Source organism: Elephantulus edwardii, unplaced genomic scaffold (assembly GCF_000299155.1).
Source record: "Elephantulus edwardii isolate Elephantulus edwardi_28Jun2011 unplaced genomic scaffold, EleEdw1.0 scaffold00270, whole genome shotgun sequence".
NCBI classification, from domain to species: domain Eukaryota; kingdom Metazoa; phylum Chordata; class Mammalia; order Macroscelidea; family Macroscelididae; genus Elephantulus; species Elephantulus edwardii.
The window spans coordinates 420,849-441,455 of record NW_006400020.1 but is presented as its reverse complement, the minus strand read 5'-3'; the positions used below and the strand labels follow the sequence as shown (position 1 = coordinate 441,455).

Genomic DNA, 20,607 nt, shown 5'->3' with positions numbered 1-20,607 from the left:
CAAGATGCAAATGAACATCATTTCTCACTCCAGGACCTATCATCCATTCTGCAGCTCTTTGAAATGCCATTCCTTTCCCATCGGCTGGTATTGACTAGAGGATGTGTGTGACAAGTTATCTCCTTAGGTGATGAAGAGTGAGGATCATGAGTTGTTAGGTAATGATGACACTGACCCTTGTCATGCTACCTTAGTGGCCTTGTGGCCACCACAGAACGTGGCGCCACTGGAATCCCCTGCACTCCCACAGTAATGGCTGTACCTAAGACCAAGGTGAAGAGGCTTCAGATAGTTTACTGGAGGTTAAGTGACTATGTGGAACATAGCTGGTACCCCTAAACAAACCAGGCTATTAGCTGACCATATGGAATGCCATTGGGACCTATCCAGTGAGTCCATGTAGGCCCAGTCTAGAAATCCACAGAACCAGGATTCCAATATTAACTTACTAAATTCTAGGAATATTTGTTACACAGTAGAATTTAACTGGTACATTCAGCTCATGAAAAATCAAGGAAAGAATTTTTTAACCAATACTTTTTTTTAAAAAAAAAAAGTATAAGGCATATGCTTTGGTAAATCACATTAAAGCTGATGTTATTTGGATTTTATGGTTACTCACATTAAAATAGATAGAAAATACTTCTTCAGAGCTCTTGCTTTCATCCTTCAGAAGTGCCTGTAAATACCTAAAGGACAAAGAAGTTTGGTTTTAAAAAGGAAATAATCATAACTACTGTTAGATGCTGGTTAGTCTAGTACAACTTATAGCCAACCTAGGAACAAAACATCTGAACCCTGTTCCATCCCTGTGCCAGCCTCACTTCCTGACACACAAGAGACCACTGTCGCAGTAACTGTCAATCCACCTGATTGAGGGTCTTCCTCTCCTTCACCCTTCCCAGTATGTCTTCATGGAATAGTACCTCCTACAATCATGTCCAAAGTATGTGAGGAGAAAGCCTCATTATAACCATTAGATACCATCTACAATCACTGTCAAAAGCTTCGCTATTCTGAATGTAGGTGGTCAAGTATAGTTAACAGTAACTATTTCCCTGGGTGTTGATAATCTAGACAGGGTCAGACCTCATCTAAAAGTGTGAATTTTAAGAAGCTTTTCTTCAAGTCTGTGAACTCCTTTCTTGATTAACTCCTTTCTCAACTTTATTTTTTTACCCAGCTAAATTGCTTCAGGATTGGAGGAAGACTCATCAATAACCTTCATTAGGTGAATGGTAATCTTGCTTACTAAAAGGAGGATTTGAAGCACTTGCTTCAGAAGGTTTAACACTATCGCAGTCAATATGGAATGTATTTCAATGTAAAAAAAAAAATCCTTGCCACTATACCAATACCAAAAGGCAACATCATAATGGATGGAGAAAGGATTTAGATTACCAACACCTTCATCTTCCTTGGATCCAGTATCAGTACTCTTGGTACCAGCAGTCAGGTGATTACGAGACCTACTGTACCAAAGACATATTGCACTGAGACTTTAGGGACTTCTCCAAGTAACTCAGGAGTAATATCAGTTCGAGTACTTAGGTGTGCCTGAATCAGACCACCCCATGTATATACATACATACTCACACCCCTTACATACATTTACACACTTGACTTGATGTGACCTAATAACATTTATGTATGTTGTTGGTCTCCAAATATCTTGACTGCTGGCACAACGGTTTTGATTGTGGATCCAAGTTAAGATGAAACCACTGATAACTTCAATCTATTCTCCGTCTATCAAGTTGTTGCTTAGTGCAGTGGTGAGATACAATCCGTATAGAAAGCTGTTATTTCTGATTTTCTGCAACATTTCAAGTTCTCACTTTCAGCAAGTAAGGTTGTGTCATCTGCATAATGCAGACTGAGTCTTCTTCCTTTCCTTCTTTAGACAGTACAGTTTTTAGAGTGATTTGTTTGGCATAAATATTAAGTAGGTATGGATAAAGGATCAAACCGTGACCCACACCTTTCCTAATTTAAAACCATGCAGTGCTACCTTGCTTTAAAACTTGCTTTGTTTAGATAAAAACCCTAGACCTAGATGAAGAAGTAATCAATGGAAGTGTTCTGGGATCTCCATTCTTCTCAATGTCAGTTATAATTTATGATTCACAGTCAAATTCCTTTGCATAGTTAATAAAATGCAGACATTGTTCTGATACTCTTACTTTGAGCCAGAATCCACCTGGCATCAGCAATGATATTTCAGGCTCAACCTCTGGCAATTCTATCTCGATGTACTGTTTTAGGCATTTTTGGATGATCTTTGGTAATATTTTGCTTCCATGTGCATAATGCTGTTCAATATCATCATCAGTAGCTGAAATAAGAGGCCTCTGAAAACTCTATATACAAGAGGGCAATATAGTATTAGAGTTAGAGCCCTGACTAGAAGTCACTCAAAAGGAGGAAAAACAGCTGCATGCACCCTCTAATAATGGGGACCTGGAATGTATGGAGATCAACATTCCAGGTATCAATGAACTGAGATGGACTGGCATGGGCCATTTTGGGCCAGATCATCTTATGATCTTTCATACTGGGAATGAAAACCTGAAGAATGATGCTGCATGCATACTGAAAAAGACAATGTCAAGATCTATCCTAAAGCACAATGCTGTGACAGGATAGAATCCATAGGCACACATCAAAGACTTAGTAATATGACTATTATCTAAATAGACACCAACAAGTAAAGCCAAAGTAGAAGGAGACTAAGGATTTTTACCAACTCTTGCTGTCTGAAATGAACCAAACATACCATCAAGATGCATTACTAATTATGGGTGATTTGGAAATTAGATGCATAGAAAGTAATTTAAAACACGCCTTTGCTCCTGACCTTGACTCATGTGTTTCCAATTGTGACAATGATGCTGACAACTGACCCATGTGCTTCCACGCTCTCCTAGAGCCATGCTGTCTTTTCTAGATGGTGGTATAGTTCAGACCAACTAGCCTCTGGAAAGAAGAAAGGTGGGAGTGACTCTCTGACTAGCCACGGAAAAGGAGGAAAAAAGAGCAGGTCAGCCATTATCACCAGCAGAGACTTATGTACTGCATGATTTGGGTCTTGCCAATTCCCTGGGCATTTGTAGGCTCAGGTAGAAACAGCTCTCTCCTAACCAACAGAAGGGGTAACAAGGTTTTCAAAATTGAGACCTGCATTGCTGAGAAACTGGCCTTCCTTGTGTCTGTCTGCTGTGGAAATAGCCAAGTCCCAACAAGCCCCAGCATCACTAGGGGCATTAGCAGGCAGCCAGATGTAAGAACAATATTGTTGAGAAACTGGCACTTGCCTGAGCCTTTGTTTCTAGGGCAAGAACAGCTGCCCACACAACCAGCCCATGGAGAGAGGAGGAGTTCAAGGCCAGTTAGTAACTACTGAGCCTTGGGGACTGCACTGTTGAACTGTGTCACTTTCCTGGGTCTTCTCCCAGAGCAATTTATTCCTGGGCAGCTCTTGTGGGAATGTGCTTACCCCTGGAGGGAGCCCTCTCCTTCCACCTCTACAGGCACAGGGAAAAACTCCAGCTTCCTGCCCCTTAAAGCACAACTGGATAAAAAACTAACCACAGGAAATAGGGAAGAGATAGATCCATAGACGACGAGCAGTAAAGACTGTCACTTGCAAACTCATATTGGGAGGCAATATTTTAAGTCTGCAATTTATCAAAAGCATCATAAAGTATCAGCAACCTACACAGACACAACAAACTGACTCACAAGCCACGAAGACGTTCACATGTCAAAAAAAACAGCAGGCAGCTTCAAACAATAAAAACTAAATTCAAGTCCTCTCCTAAAAAAGTATATCAGGTTTCAGACCCAATGAATATCCCAGAGACAAAAAAACAAGATTAAAAAACCTCACCTGTTGGGAAGCCAAATAATGCCCTGCTTGAGCACTAGCCAACTTGACAGTACATGAAAGGACAAGAAAATCTCTTAGAATACAGCTCAGGCAGTCCTCAGGGGCAGGTCATAGCAATAGACAAACATAAAAGAAGCAAAATTAACGATTTAGCATCCCCATAAAATAGAAAAAGAGTAAGCTAATCTCACAGCCTCTAGAAGAAAGGATATTATAAGGATTATGGCCAAAAGAAATGGAGTAAGAAAACAGAAATCAAATGAAACAATTAACAAGACCAGGGTCTTCAAAAGAGTCAATAAAACAGACAAACCCCTGTCAAACATAAGAAATAAGTAATTCAAATGAGAAATGAAAAAGATAGCATTACTATAGAACCAGCTGAAATTAAATTGTTAACAGAATATAGCATTTTGTAGTATCCTGTTAATTGGAAAATCTAGAGGAAATGGATAAATTCCTAGTATCCCATACCCTTCCCAGAATGACAGATGCAGAATACTTGAACAGATCCATCACAGAAGCTATCAAGGTCATAAAAAGACTTCCAAGGGGTAAAAAAAAAAAAATCCCTCGGTCAGATGGCTTCACAGGTGAATTCTACCAAACATTCAGAGACAAACTATCACTAATTCTACTCAAATTATGAAGCAAGCATAACTCCAATACCAAAACCAGGCAGAGACATTACCAAGAAAAGCAATTCTCTCCTGAATATAGATGGGAAAATCATCAACAAAAATCCTGGCCAATAGAATCCAACAGTATACTTAAAAAAGAATTCATTACCAAGTAGGATCCATAACAGGCATAAATAGGAAAAGTAATCATTAAGGAAAAAAAAATTTAAAAAAACCAAAAAAACAACCTATCACAAGATAAAAGTAAACAACTCAAATGATAAGTGGGCACAGGATATGAGCAGACACTTCAAAGACATTCAGATAGCCAACAAACACATGAAGAAATGTTCAAAATAACTAGCTCTAAGAGATGCAAATCAAAACTATGTGATATCATCTCATGCCAGTAAGAATTGTAAAATTCAACAGAAGAAAACATCTAATGATGAGGTTGCATAGAAACTGGAACCTTTACTCACAGTTGGTGGGAGTGTAAAATGGTGTAACCACTATGGAAGGTTGTTGCAAATAGAAATACCATTTGACCCAGCAATTCCACTACTGGAAATATACCCTAAAGAAACCGTAACTGAAACCGTAACTGCCACCCAAGCAGATACATGCAAACCTATGTTTATCACGGCTTTGTTCACAATAACAAAGCATTGTAAACAACCTAAGTGCCCATCAACAAATGAATGGATAGAGAAGCTCTGATATATTCACACAATGGAATATTAAGCTGCTTTGAAAAATAAGGAACTCATGAAATATACAAAATGGGTGACCCTGGAAGACATTATGCTGAATGAAATATCACAAAAGGACAAAGATTGCATAGTGCCACTGTTGTAAAATGGGACTGTCATCTGGGTTGAGGGGAGACTAAGAAAGAGGAGATAAATAATGCCAACTGCATTAAACCATATGAGGGACAGAGATGTTTAAAAGGATTTATTATTAGGTATTGTCATGACACAAGTCCAGAATGAAGGCTGCATAGTGGAGTGGACTTGGGAGGAATTAAGAATTTTTTTTTACTTTTCAAAGAGAAGAGCGAATTGGGGAGAGGTGTGGGCAGGGAGAAAAGTGCAACAATGAATGAAAATCCAAAGTGTCTGTAAACTTTAAGAAAAAAAAATATCTGAACCCTGATCTATCCTGTGCCATCCTCACACTTCCTGACACAAGAGACCATTTCAGCAGTCAGTTTATCAATCCACCTGGTTTGGTTTGATTGATTAATCTTCCTCTCCTTCGCCAACCCTCTACCCTTTCCAGCATCATGTCTTTCTCCAAGGAGTAGCACTTCCTAGCAACATGCCTCATCATTCTTGCCTCTAAAAAGCACCCCAGCTGCACTCTTTGAGACATATCTGTTTTTTTGGCCATCCATGGAATGTTCAGTGCTCAACAATACAGCTCAAAGGGGTCAATTCTTTTTCTGTCATCTTTATTCATTGTCTAGTTCTGATGCATAGCTAGTAATCAGAAAGACTATGGCCTGAATCAGATGCGCCTTTGTCTTCAAATTAACATCACTACTTAATAATTTGGAAATGTCCCTAACTGCAGATTTTTCTAGTACAATTCATCTTATTTGTAGCGAGGCTCTTAATAGCAAATCCAATCAAGATGAAGCTATTGACAGTTTCAATCTCCTTTCTATCCATCATGATGTTACCTGTTGGTCCAGTGGTAAGAATTGTCATTTTTCCAACATTGAGAATACAATTCATACCGAAAGCGGCATTCCTTGATCTTCTGCAACAAGTGCTTCAAGCCTTCCCCTGTTTCAGCAAGCAAGGTGTGTCATCTGCAAAATGCAGATTGTTGAGTCTCCCTCCAATCCTGACACCACACTCCTCACAGAGTCCAGCTTCTTGGATAATTTTTTCAGCATAGATTAAATAGGTATGGAGAGAGAACGGAACCCTGGCACACTCCCTTCCCAATTCCAAACCAAGCAGTTCTCTCCTGCTCTGTTCACAACTGCCTCCTGGTATAGGTTCTGCATGAGCACAATCTAGTGCTCTGGGATTCCCATTCTTCTCAATGTCAGCTCCAACTTGTCATGATCCACACAAATATCTTTATGTAGTCAAAGCACAAATAGACTTTCTGATATTCCTTACTTTCAGCCAGGACCCATTTGACATCAGCAATGAGGGCCTCATAAAAGTTTGTTATGTGCCATCGAGTCACTTGCGACTCACAGCGACCCTAAATATGTATAAGAGCTCTAAATGCTGTTCTATCCTGTGCCAACCTAGCCATCTCAAACGCACTCATTCCCACCGCTCCAGTCACAGAATCGATCCGTCTCACTGAAGGTCTTACTCTCCTTCGCCGCCCCTCTACTCTGCCAAACATGATGCCCCTCTCCAAGGACCAGTCCCTCCTTGCAACATGCCCAAAGTATGTCAGATGAAGCTTCAGAATCCTTGACCCCAAGGAGCATTCCGGCTTCTTCTTCACCAGGACAAACCTGTTTGTTCTCCTAGCAGTCCATGGTATATTCAATACTCTTCTCCAGCACTACAGCTCAAAGGCATCAATTCTCTATCAACCCTAGTCATTGTCAAACTCTGATGCATAGCACGTAATTGCAAAGACTATAGCCTGGATCAGGCGCACCTTAGTCTCCAGCCTGATGTTGCACTTCAGTACTAAGAGGTCCCTCACAGCCAACTTTCCCAATGCAATTTGTCTCTTGATTTCCTGGCTGCTGTTACCAAGAGTGTTGACTGTGGAGCCAAGCAAACTAAAACTGCTAACTATCTCAATCTCTTCACCATCCATACTGATGCTGCCAATTGGCCCAGTGGTGAGAATCTTTGTTTTCTGGATATTGAGCTTCAATTCATATAGGAGGCTGCAGTCCTTGATCTTCTGCAGCAAGCGCTTCAGGTCCTCCTCAGTTTCAGCAAACAGGGTTGTGTCATCTGCATAAGGCAGGTTGCTGATGACTCTTCCACCAATCCTGATGCCACATTCCTCCTCGTACAGCCTAGCATCTTGGATAATCCGTTCTGCATACAGATTGAAAAAGTATGGAGACAGAATACATCCCTGACGGACCCCCTTCTTGATTTTGAACCATATAGTGTCTCCTTGCTCTGTTCTGACAACTGCCTCTTGGTCCAAGTATAGATTTTGCATTAGCACACTCAAATGTTCTGGGATTCCCATTCTTCTCAGAGTCAGCCACAGCTTGTTGTGATCCACACAGTCAAAAGCCTTTGCATAGTCAATGAAGCACAGATAGACATTCTTCTGGTAGTCTTTGCTTTCTGTCAAGGTCCATCTAAAATACATTAGCTATAATAGTCCTAGTACCACGACCTCTTCTAAATCCAGCCTACACATCTGGCAGTTCTCTGTTGACATATTCTATAGAAGCCATGGCACTAGGCGTATTATAGCCAATGTTAAATGGATCTTAGCAGTAAGCTAGAGAGTACCAGATGGGCACCTGTGTTTGAATGACTATGCAAAGGCATTTGACTGTTTGCCTGCATAATGAATACAGAGAAAGGGTACAACACTGAGGCACATCTTTCTCAGTATTAAATTATACAGTGTTCCCTTGCTCTGTTGAGACAACAGTTTCTTAAGAGTTTTGCATAAACACAATTACATGTTCTGGGATTCCTATTTTTCTGTTAGTTATAATTTGTTATGATCCATACAAATGCATTTGTATTCAATATAACAAATAGACATCATTCTAGTACTCTATGCTTTCAGCCACTATCAGTCAGTCATCAGCAATGACATCCCTGGTACCACAGCCTTTTCTGAATCCATCTCCTCTTTCCAGCAGTTCCTTGCCCATGATCTAGTTTTGTATATTCTTCAGCAAGGTTTTACTTGTGTATTAAAGTGTGATAATTTCCACATTTTGCTGGGTTACCCTTTTTGGGATGGAAATAATAAGGATCTCTTCCAGCTGGTTTAATATATATACAGGCACATATGTATGTATGCATTTTGTTGTGTGGTGTCAGCTGGAATTGACCCATAGCTGACCCTCCAGGGAACTTTCAAGGGCAATAAATCACATGGAAGGAGATCGTCCATTCTTCTCCTGCAGAGCAGCTTGAAGATTCAAATCCTGTGCTTCTGATATTGCAAGGTAGCTTATTACCACTTGGTGACCCAATCTCTGCTGTGTATGTTATTGGTAGGTGCTTTTGAGCTGACTATGACTCATGGCAACCCTATGAACCACAGATCTGAATCCTGCCCTACTTGTGCCATCCACATCCCTGATATACCCGAGTCCACTGTTACAGTCACTGCGCCAATCCATCTTATTGAGGGTCTTTTTTTTGGCGGGGGGGGTCTTCTTTTATGCTGCCCCTCCACTTTCCAAGATCAGTCTTTCTGGGGCCTTGTCTCTTTAACAAGATGCCCCAAGTATGTAAGGTATGTGTGAATATCTGTGTATACTCAAGTATTGGATCTTTCATTATACATTTAACAATCTGATAAGAACCTAGGATGACAAGCATAAACATCCAGTTGAGAGTAGTAAAACTCAGTTGAGACTAACTGAAATCAATCTCACGAGAGTAAATTAGATTAATGAATGTCTGATAACAGTCAGATGTCTACAGGCAGAGAAATACATAAACTGCAGAAGCACAGCTTAAGAGCACTTGGTTAACTCTTTCCAAAAGAATACATATCATTGTTTCCCTTCCACTCATGAATTTTTAATTAATGCACTGTGATAAACCATGTTTTAGCCATTGTGATTTTTTTTTTAAATTTTTTAAACTAAGTAAACTCAGCTGATTGAACAGGATTACTCAGAAAAATCCTTAGTGCATTATATTCTGACACCATTTGTCCTTGTGTGGCTTATATACCTATTTACATGTAGTTTATGATGGAGTTCTACATTGCTGTTAGGTGCTGCTGAGTCAGTCATGACCCATAGTGACCCCGGACATCTATGAGCTGCTAACAGAACAACAGTACATACCTTCATTTCATTTTCCTGTTAGTTGGTACAGAGTAGGTTCTGAATCCTAGTGACTTTATGTGTAATAGAATGAAATGCTATGACATTTTGTGATCCCTGTTTCGTTTGAGTTCACTGAATTGGTTACTATGTTAATCTAATTCATGGAGGAGTTCTTTAACTTTTGTTGACCCCCTACTCTAGTATTCCATTTTTTTCCTACCATTTCAAAACTGTTAAATACATCTGACAGTTCAAGCGTTTATTCTTTCATTAAGATATGAATGATGAACAGAGAACTTCAAATTTATTACAGTTCAACTTAATATTATCTTTGATGTTGATGGTACATTGTTTAATTTTAAAAATTCACAAGAAAAATAATATTAAAAAGCCTGTCTTATTCTGACTAAAATTAACATCCTTAATGCACATGGAGAGAAAGTGAGAGTGTGCATGTGTATTATGCATATATTATGTAATACACATGGGTATGTGTATTACGAAGTAATGATCCTTCTGCATTTTCCTCATTCCATTTATTGAGCATTATCCCTCACACCTTCATTTTTCTACTCTGCCATTAAGAGCACGTAAGAGCAGATGAGTTTGAGTCTGTCTTCTACTGCACTGGAAACCCTACACCAACATCACACTGTCCTAATTAATACAGCTTTTGAATCATTCCTGACAGGCAAAGGTTATGTCTTGAAACAAGATTTTCAATTGCTTCGCACACATTTGAACACTGGATACTGATCAAGGAACAAGAAAGAACAAATGCTTTTAACTAGTTTTGGCAAAAAGTACTGAATATACCATGGACTGAAGAAGAAACAACTGTTTTGGAAGAAGTGCAACCATGGTGTTAGAGGCAAAGACAGTATGTCTTACATACTTTAAGCATGTTGTCAGTAGAGGCCAATTCTTGGAAAAAAAGACATGCCAGGAGAGGTGAAGGATCAGAGAAAGACGACCTTCAACGAGGTGGATGGACACAGTGACTACAATAGTCAATTTTAGCACGAGGAAGATTGATGCAACAGGATAGGGCAATGTGCAGATGTATTGTTCATAGGGTTGCTGTAAGTTGTAATTGACTTAACACATAACAATAAAACACCATCTGAAAAGGGACATAAAGATAGTTTAAAATAATTCACCTGCAGATTTCTCATGGGTTGAAGTCCATTGACATTGCTCTCAAAAATTAATTCAAGGACTGAAGGTTGATCACAGGACTTTTCTTAATTTTATAAAGTTAAATTACTATCCAACAACTCTTGCCAAAGTTGAAACATTCAAAGTTTCTAGAATGGTACTGTTAACTATGAAAATATTTTTGGTACACACAAATATGTTGAAATATTTATCCAAATACATGTTATGGTCCTGGAAAAAGAGCTCATTAACTTACCTTCCCAAAAAAGGACATAGTTCTTTCAAGTCTTCCAATGATGGTGGTAGGTTTTGAAGTTTCTTAAACAGCGCCAGAGGAAAAGGAAGATTGGCGACATTTAAATTATATACGCAGAGTCCACATAGTAGTCCAAATATGTAGTATCTCCTCTTCTTAAATTTAGGCTGAAAACAAACCAACCAAGCTCTTATTAAAGTAGTACTATTTTTTTTTATCCGTCCAATGAAATATCCATAGTAGAGAAATCTTGTCCTTAAAATCAAATACAACTCAAAATCAAAACATGAAAATTAGAGGATGCTGAACACTGACACTGACGTGCCAAATGTCACCCATGGTGCACAGTGTTTGGTGGAGTTGCCCAACTAAAACAAGCTTGGAAGCAGGAATGGCATCCACTTCTGAAATGGCTTGCCTCTTCAAAGTCTATGAACAGTACTCAGGTCTTTCCTTCATATGGTCACTATGAGTTGTCTACTACTCAACGACACTTAATATACCGCATTAGGGAACTCTGGTGGTTTAGAAGGGAGTAGTGCCTTACTAAGGAGTTATGCTACTAACTCACAAGGTACAAAGTTTGAATCCTGCTCTACAGGAGAAAAGATGGGCTAACTCTTAAGCAATTCACTGCTTCTAAAAACTGGCTGGAGAGTCAGCTATGAGTCGGTTCTGATTCGACAGTACATCACATTCAATTAAGTCAATTTAAATTCCTGCTATAGTTCAGGTTACTAGAACACAACAGGAATAAACCCCCATTAGACAAGGAACCCTTATTAATGAAATGTCATGATTTATTTCCATAGTTTTTGATTCTAAATTCACCTGAAAAAAGCCAAATAAATGATGAAAAAAAACATCACTAAGCCTTTACTCTGTAGTACAGCTGGATGATTTGAACTGCTAACTTCTGAGTTAGTAGTTTGTCAGAAACTGTTCCACATTTGTTATGTGCTCTCAAGTCACCTGCAACCCATAATGACCCTATGCACAGCAGCTCTGAACCCTGTCCCATCCTGAGTCAGTCTCACTAATTCCAACACTAACTCCCATTGCCCCGTCACTGTATAAATCCATCTCTTCTGGGGTCTCCCTCTCCTGCGCTGTCCCACCACTCTTCCAAGCAGGGTGGCCTTCTCCAAGGACTGGTCTTTCCTGGCCATTTGTCCAAAGTATGTTAGACAACTTCAAAATCTGACCCTCCAAGAGAGACTTGGTTTCATCCTCTCCAAGACAGACCTATTTGTTGCTCCACCTAGCAACTTTATACATTCAATATATAATCAAAATTCTTGTGTGTGCACAGATGTGAGAATCGAAGAAAAAGTGATTTCACTTTAAGCAAAGTAATCAACTTATTAAGGATCTCTGGTTGCCTAGTGGTCAGGAGTTGTACTGTCAACCCAAGTGTGAAATTAAAGTCTGCCATCTACTCCAAGGGTGAAAGATTGACAACTTCCTCCCATGCATTTTATAGCCTCTGAAAACTGGAGTGTCAAGGATGAGTTAGTTTAGACCCAACAGCCTATGACAACAACAATCACCTTCTTACAATTAAAGATTGTCTGCAAAATTATCAGTAACTTTTTCACTATTATGGAACATTTCATGGCTATTAGGTTCTACTGAGTCTGTATCTAAAAATAACCAGTCCTGTGCTATTCTTAGTATCATTGCTGACGGAACACACTGATCTAGACACCATGTCAATGCATCTTTTTCTCACTGACCTTCCACATTATTAAACATGATGTCTTTTTCTAGGGATTAGTCTTTCCTGATAATGTGGTCCAAAGTGTGTGAGAATTCTAACTATCCTCACTTGAACATTCTGTTGTATTTCATTCGTGACACATACATTTTTCTGGCAGTCCACGGTATATTTAGCCTTCTTTGCCAAAATTCTAATTCAAAGATCAAGTTTTCTTGGATCTTATCATCCAACTTTTACTTGCGTTATGAAGCAACTGACAATAACTTGGGTTGTGTCAGGCATATCTTAGGTCTTAAAGTGATAGCTTTTTAGCAATAACTGTACTGGGCTGCAAATTTCTGTATCATTTCTTGACACTATCATACTGTTGCTTTTTGGTTCAAAAAAATCCTGTTGGGATTTTTGTTTTCGTTCTGCTGTTGTGTAACTGAGTCAGCTGACTATGGATCTGAACCACAAATCACTGCACTGGCAGTGCAATGGCCTTGGAAAACCCTATGAACAACTGAGAACAAAAAAGACAGCTTGGGAGGCTAAATTTTTAGGGTGGAACACACCAGAAATGATGAGGAATAGTTGCAAACATCCACAATAATTGGAATGTGTAAAGTACAAAGTATGAATGTAGGAAAATTGGACATTGTTAAACAATGCATAACAAGTGACAAACTAGGCATTAGCAAGCTGAGATGGAGAGGCATTGGCCACTTTGAATGCGGTATTTCTCTACTATGCTGGAAATGAACGTGAAGAAAAAGGGTTGTATTCATAATCAAAAAGACCATTTCTAGATCTACCCTAAAGTACAATGTTGTGAGTGACAGAATAATACCCATAAGCGTAAAAGGAAAGCCTGTTAAAATATATTAACTCCAGTCAAAGAGAAAACACAAGATTTCTATTAACCTTTGCAACCTGAAACTGACCGAACATTCAAATAATATTCAGTAATAATGATTGGTGACTGAAATGCAGAAGTTGTAATCAGTGAAGTACCAGCTGTGGGAAACTATGGGTTGGTGACAGAAACGAGGCTGTGGACAAAATGGCAAAATTCAAATTTTGTACATTCAAGGATTTATTCATTGCAAATATCTTTTATAAAAACTCAGACGATGATGTTACGCATGCACCTCACCTGTTGGAATACAAAGGAATCAGACTGATTACATCTATGGAAAAAATTGTTGGTAAAATTCAGTAACAGCTATGAAACCCATCCAGGTGTACACTATGTGGAAAAGACCATTAACTGCTCACGTGTAAATGGAAGCTAAAGAAAATGAAAACAAATCCAGAAGAACAGAAATATGACCTTGAGTATAACTTACATGAATTTAAAAACCATCTCAAGAACAAGTTTGAGGCATTGAACACTGAAAACGAAGACCAGTTGAGGTGTGGGGCAGTATCAAAGATATCATCCATGAAGAAAACAAATATTACAAAGATTTAGAAGGAAAAGACCCCAATGGATGTAAGAGATTGAATATTGTACTAGAATGCCAAGAAGCCAAAACTAAGGGGGAAAATAAGGCTCAAGAGTTGAGCAGAAGAGACCCAGGTGTATTCCAAAAAAAGGTGATCTAACATGTGGAAATTAACAAGAATCACTAATATGACATGCAAGCAAAATCTTGCTGAAGATTATCCAAAAACATCTACAACAATACATCAGAGTACTGGCAGAAATACAAGTTGGGTTTAGAAGAAACCAGCACTAGGGATTATCACTGGTAATGTCTCCTAGATCTTGCCTGAAAGCAGAGTGTAGCAGAGGCAGCCAATTTATGTTTTATTGATTACTCAAAGACATCTGTGTGGATTACAACCATTTGTGGTTAACGGTAAGAATGGGACTCCCAGAACACTTGGTTGTGCTCCTATGGTACCTAGACCAAGAAGTTATTATTCGAACAGAGCAAGAACACTCACTGCATGGCTCCAAATCAAGAAGGGAGTGCTTCAGGGATATATTCTTTCTTCTATCTTTTCAATCTATATGCAGAACAGATCATTCAAAAGACTGGACTTAATAGAGAATGTGGCATCAAGACTGGAGGAAGACTCAACTTGCATCATGCAGATCACACAACCTTGCTCGCTGAAAAGTCGAGAAGAATTGAAATGCCTGCTGCAGAAGATCAAGAAATAGATTTTAAATAGATTGTATCTCAACCAAGAAAAAAAGTTTCCTCCATATTTCCTTTTCAAAAAGAAAGGTTCATCCCTTTGGGATGTAGCTTTCTAATAAATCCATTTTTTTTTAACCTTTACTTCTGCCTCTTCGTCTTTTTTGCTGGAGTCTTGTTCTAACAAAAAACTTCAACCTACACAGATTCACCTTGGAGAGGATTAAACCAAGCTACTCCTTGGAGGCAAGGATTCTGGGGCTTCGTCTGACATACTTTGGACATGTTGCCAGGAGGGACGGGTCCTTGGAGAGGGACATCATGCTTGGGAGGGTGGAGGGACAGCGCAGGAGGGGAAGACCCTCTATGAGATGGATTGATTCGGTGACTGGGGTAATCGGGATGGGTGTGTCAGAGGTGGTGCGGTTGGCGCAGGATAGAGCAGGGTTTAGGGCTGTTGTGCATAGGGTCGCTATGAGTCGCAGACGACTCGACGGCACGTAACAACAACAACAACAACACACTTAAATGCTCTGTACGTTAAAGTATGCTCTCCCAAGAAACCCTACAATTTCTGTACACTGCTACTCTGGTACTCGTGGCACCATCCCCTCTAATGTTTTCTACCTGGGACAGAAGGGCTTAACAAGGTACATGGTAACATTTTGTCACGGAAACCTGGGATAACTCAAGAGGATTGATTTTTCACTATCGTCAAGGTAGATGCAAGTATCTAATTGGTGAATGAGAAAATGGTGTGAGATTTGTGGGAGAAAGGAGTAGGAAAGGCTTCCAGTATGGCGGGTGGGGGTGGGGGGGGAAGTAATGTGCTTCATTTTATCTCTGCTCTATTCTAGGGGTAGGGGATCTGGGTTCTTCTTCGTGCCAAGTTGGAAAGCAGAGTTCTCCGGCCACACCATGGACCACTGAAGACAACAGACTTTATGAGAGCTGGACCACACTAAGGTGAGATTCCGACCAGGCTGCTTGAGACCAGAGAAAGTGCACCTGGAAGTACTTTTAGGACAATATGCCAAGTGAAAGAGGAGGCATCCAAACTGGCCAAGAAAAAGAGACATAAAAGATCTTTATAATGGAAACTATTCAACATGCGAGAAACACTAAGACCTAACTAGACCTCACTACCCTGTTAATGGATAGGAAGACTTAACAGTGAAAATGACAACCTGACCAAAAGCAATTTACATGGCTAATGTCATCCCAATACAGATACCAAACACATTTTTCAAAGAAAGGCAGCTGGCAAGTTTATCTGGAAAGATACCTCAAATAAGCAAAGTACTTTTGAAAAACCAAAAATGAAGGTACAGCACTCCCTGAAAACAGCATGGTATTGTTACAGACATAGACCAATGAAACAGAATAAAAAAAACCCAGAATAACACATGTACCTATGGTCAATTGGTATTTGACAAAGAAATCAAGTGAGGATACAACAATCCCCAATAAATAGTGAAGAAAAACTGGACTTGAACAAGCAGTAAGCTGAAGGAGAATCCAAATCTCATACCATACACAAAAATTAACTCAAGGTAGACCAGAGACCAAAGAATAAAGACCAAAGTCAAAGACCATAAGAGATAAAATGGGACCAAATTTTGAAGTCCTGTCTACATATCAAGAAAACAAAGATTCTCACCACTGGACCAATAGAGTCATGATGGATGGAGAGAAGATTCAAACTGTCAACAGCTTCATCTTGCTTAGATCCACAATTAACACCCTTGGTATGAGCAACTGAAAAATAAAATGTATTGCTGTGGGAAAATCTGCAGTTAGGGACCTTTCAAAATTGAGTAGTTTGAGGACTAATGTATATCCGATTCAGGCCATGGTCTTTCCGATTACTAGCTATGCATCAGAGACCTGGACAATGAACAAGATTGACAGAAAAACAATTGATGCCTTTGAGCTGTGGTGTTGGAGAAGAGCACTGATTATTTCATGGATGGTCAAGATGACGAATAGATATGTCTTAGGGTACAGCAGGAGTGCCTTTTTTTTTTAGATTTTATTAACAGTGTTTCTCTTTCCTCAGTCAAACCCTTTCCCAATCTCTTTTCCCAGGCTGCCTGGGGAGTTACAAGGAAAGAACACATAGGGTAGATGAGACATGGGGAGAGAAAACCAACAAACTATGGGAGGTGGAGATGGCTTCTTCACATGGCGAAGAGGATCAGAAAGGCCACCATCAGGCAAAAGAGCTCCATGGCCTCTGAGAGGGCAAAGCCCAGAATGGCATAGAAGAGCTGCTGCTTCAGAAAAGGATTCCTGGCAAACCAATGATGAGACTCCCAAACACAGTCCCAACCCCAGCTCCAGAGCCAGCCACGCCAACCGTAGCAGCCCCAGCCCCAATGAACTTGGCTGCTGTGTCAATATCCCTTGAGATAGTGCTGGTTTGGAAGTTGCGACTAGGGGTAAAGGAAATCAAGGGATGTGGGGCTGTCAAGCAGCTGAAATTCTCCTCTGTCTCTGGTTGTTTCAGGACCACTGCAGACAATGGACAGCTCAGCAACTGAGAGGCACTCCTGATCAGGGAAGGGGTAGACACAAACTTGGTGTACATTTTCAGGGGATGAAGGGCTGTGGCAGGAAAGCTGCTCGTAGTGCAGAGAAGATAGTGGGGAGGAGACAGGAGTGCTCTTTTGAGGCAAGAATGATGAGGCTTCACCTAACATACTTTGGACATGTTAGGAGGTGCTATTCCTTGGAGGACATGATGTAGGGAAGAGTGGAGGGTCGATGAAGGAGAGGAAGATCCTCAACCAGGTGGATTGACATGGTGACGGCTGCAATGGGCTCTTGTATGTCAGGAAGTGTGAGGATGGCGCAGAAGAGGACTGATTTCAGATCATTTGTTCATAGGGTCACTATGAGTCACTCGACTCGATGGCACTTAAATATAACCGGAAATGCACAACGAGGCAAGGGCAAGGATAACATTAATGATTGAGACCTTCAAAAGATTAAGTTCCTGTGTGCATAAATTTTAGTAGGGTGAAAAAGCTGGAGACTGGAAAAAAATATTTGGCAATAACATCTCAAATAAGGGAATAACTAGAGTTGTCAGATCACTACAGGCCTTCCACTTAAAAAGGCTGATTATCCAATCACAAAAGACAAACTTTTCACAAAGGAAGACATTCAGGTGGTCAATAGACACGTGAGGAAATGCTCAAAATTATTGTTAATAAGAGATTCACATCAAAACCACAATGAGATAGCAGCAATAAATGTTGGAGAGGATGTGGAGAGATTGGTAGTCTCATGTACTGATAGAGGGACTGTAAACTGGTATAGACATTCTGGAAGGCAGTTTGCTGTTTCCTCAAAAAGCTGAGCATAGAAATCCCATTATGACCAGCTATTTTGGTGCTAGAAATAAACTCCTCTAAAAATAGAACTGAGACACAAACAGATTTGTATACCAATGTTCAAAGCAGTGTTACTGACAACAGCAAAAGAATGGAAATAAGGGAGCTCTGGTGGTCTAGAGGCAAGAAGCGGCACTCCAATCCTGAAGGTGTTAAGTTCGAATCCACCAGATATTCCACTGCAGACCAGATATTCCAATCTCCTCCTGTGCCAGTTGGACCTGATCTGGCAGTACACAAAAAAGAAAAATTTTTTAAAAAGCAATAAAATTTTAAAAAAGAATGAAAACAGCCCAAATCGCCATCAATAAATGGATTGAGAAACTGTAGTACATTCACATGACTGAATACGATATAGCACCAAGAAAGATTTTGTAAAATACTCTGTAACATGGGAGAGGCTAAAGAACATTAAACAGAGTGAAGTAACTCAGTCTCATAAGGACAAATACTACATAAGAGCACTACTGTAAACATGGAAGATAACTAGTAAGATGTGCATAAAAGTCCAAAAAGGGGAGGGAAAGGGCTAGAGGGTTGAAAATGGGGTGGGGGGAAATCACTAGAACACAATTGGTGGGCAGAAGGGATATGTGTGAAGGAATTAGGAAGATCTAATGGGGATGGAAGATTATCCAAAAACGACTGGAACAGCACATCAGCAGAGAACTGCCAGAAGTCCAGGCTGGGTTTAGAAGGGGTCGTGTTACTAGGAATATTGTAGCTGATGTTAGATGAATCTTAGCTGAAAGCAGGGAATACCAGAGGAATGTCTGTTTCATTGACTATGCAAAGGCATTTGACTGTGTGAATCATAACAAACTATGGCTGACTCTGACAAGAATGGGAATCCCAGAACACTTCATCGTTCTAATGCGAAACCTATACTTGGACCAGGAGACAGTCAGAACAGAGCACGGGAACACTGCATGGTTCAAAATTGGAAGGGAGTATGCCAGGGATACATCCTATCTCCACACCTTTCCAACCTGTATACATAACAGATTATCCGGGAGGCTGGACACTATAAAGAGATATGTGGGGTCAAGATTGGTGGAGGATCTATCAACAATCTGCTTTATGCAGATGACACAACCCTGCTTGCCGAAACTGAGGAGGACCTGAAGCACCTGCTGCAGAGGGTCAAGGACTGCAGCCTACAATATGGATTGAGGCTCAATGTCAAGAAGACAAAGATTCTCACCACTGGACCAATTGGCAGCATCAGGATGGATGGTGAAGAGACTGAGATTGTACACAGCTTTAGTTTGCTTGGCTCCATAGTCAACAGTCTCGGCACCAGCAGCCAGGAAATTAAAAGGCACAATGCCATGGGAAAGTCTGCTGTTAGGGACCTCTCCAAAGTGCTGAAGAGCAATGGTGTCTCTTTGGAGACTAAGGTGCGTTTGATACAGGCCAGGGTCTTTGCAGTCACTTGTTATGGATCAGAGAGTTGGACAATGACCAAGGAGGATAGAAGGAGAATTGATGCCTTTGAGCTGTGGTGCTGGAGAAGAGTATTGAGAATACCATGGACTGCTAGGAAAACAAACAGATTTGTCCTGGAAAGAGTTAAACCGGGCGGCTCCTTGGAGGCAAGGATTCCGAGGCTCCGTCTAACATATGTTGGATATGTTGTAAGAAGAGACCGGTCTTTGGAGGACATCATGCTGGGGAGGGTGGAGGGACAGCACAGGAGGGGAAGGCCCTCTATGAGGTGGACTGATTCAGTGACTGGGGTAGTCGGGATGGGAGTGTCAGAGACAGTGCGATTGGCACAGGACAGAGCAGAGGTTAGGGCTGTTGTACATAGGGTCGCTATGAGTTGCAAGTGACTCGATGGCACATAACAACCACCACCACCACCACCTCTGGGATTGCAGTGCAGCTTCTTGCCTCTAGGCCACCAGAGCTCCCTCTAAAATTATTTTTTAAAAAGTGCACTATCAAAAATGACAAAGTTCTGCCACTTTTCATGTATGTTACAAACCTAAAAACTTAATTAAGCTACTTGGTCAAGAGCAACATCTCATCCACATGACTCTGGTAAAGATTTACTGCTTCTGAGGGAAGAACAAAAATAAAATCTTCTGTCTCTAAGAAAATTAAGCAAACTTTTCCCCTGGATACAGCAAAGACCTACTGCTATGTCAGGAATGGTACAAGCAAAAATGCTTTTAGAGAGCTTTAAGAAACTGCCTTTGGCTCCACACCCTACCATGAAGACTGTTACACATGGAAGAAAAAAAAAACAAACCAAAACAGCACCGATGTTGAGGTACATTGGGAAAATGTGTTGTCAATGACCTCTCCATAATGCTCAACAGCAAAGATGTCCGTCTAAAGACTCAGGTGCACTTGATCCAAGCCTTGCTCTTTTCAATTGCTATGGATCTCAGAGCTGGATGACTATAGGTAAGAATCGACGACTGAGTTGTGCTAGGTAAGAGGACTGA

General features: G+C 40.3%; 1 protein-coding gene and 1 pseudogene across 1 annotated transcript in view; both read right to left on the bottom strand.

Annotated features, from left to right (window-relative positions):
• The window catches only part of HERC5 (HECT and RLD domain containing E3 ubiquitin protein ligase 5), a 98,439-nt gene that overhangs the window by 12,729 nt on the left and 65,103 nt on the right, over positions 1-20,607 (bottom strand). Inside the window, exons 18-19 of the mRNA XM_006900021.1 lie at positions 10,902-11,068; positions 623-689 (exon numbers count right to left, since the gene is read on the bottom strand). Coding sequence (XP_006900083.1) covers positions 623-689; positions 10,902-11,068 — 234 coding nt within the window. The remainder of the gene's footprint in view (positions 1-622; positions 690-10,901; positions 11,069-20,607) is intronic.
• LOC102857364 lies at positions 16,934-17,388 on the bottom strand (annotated as a pseudogene).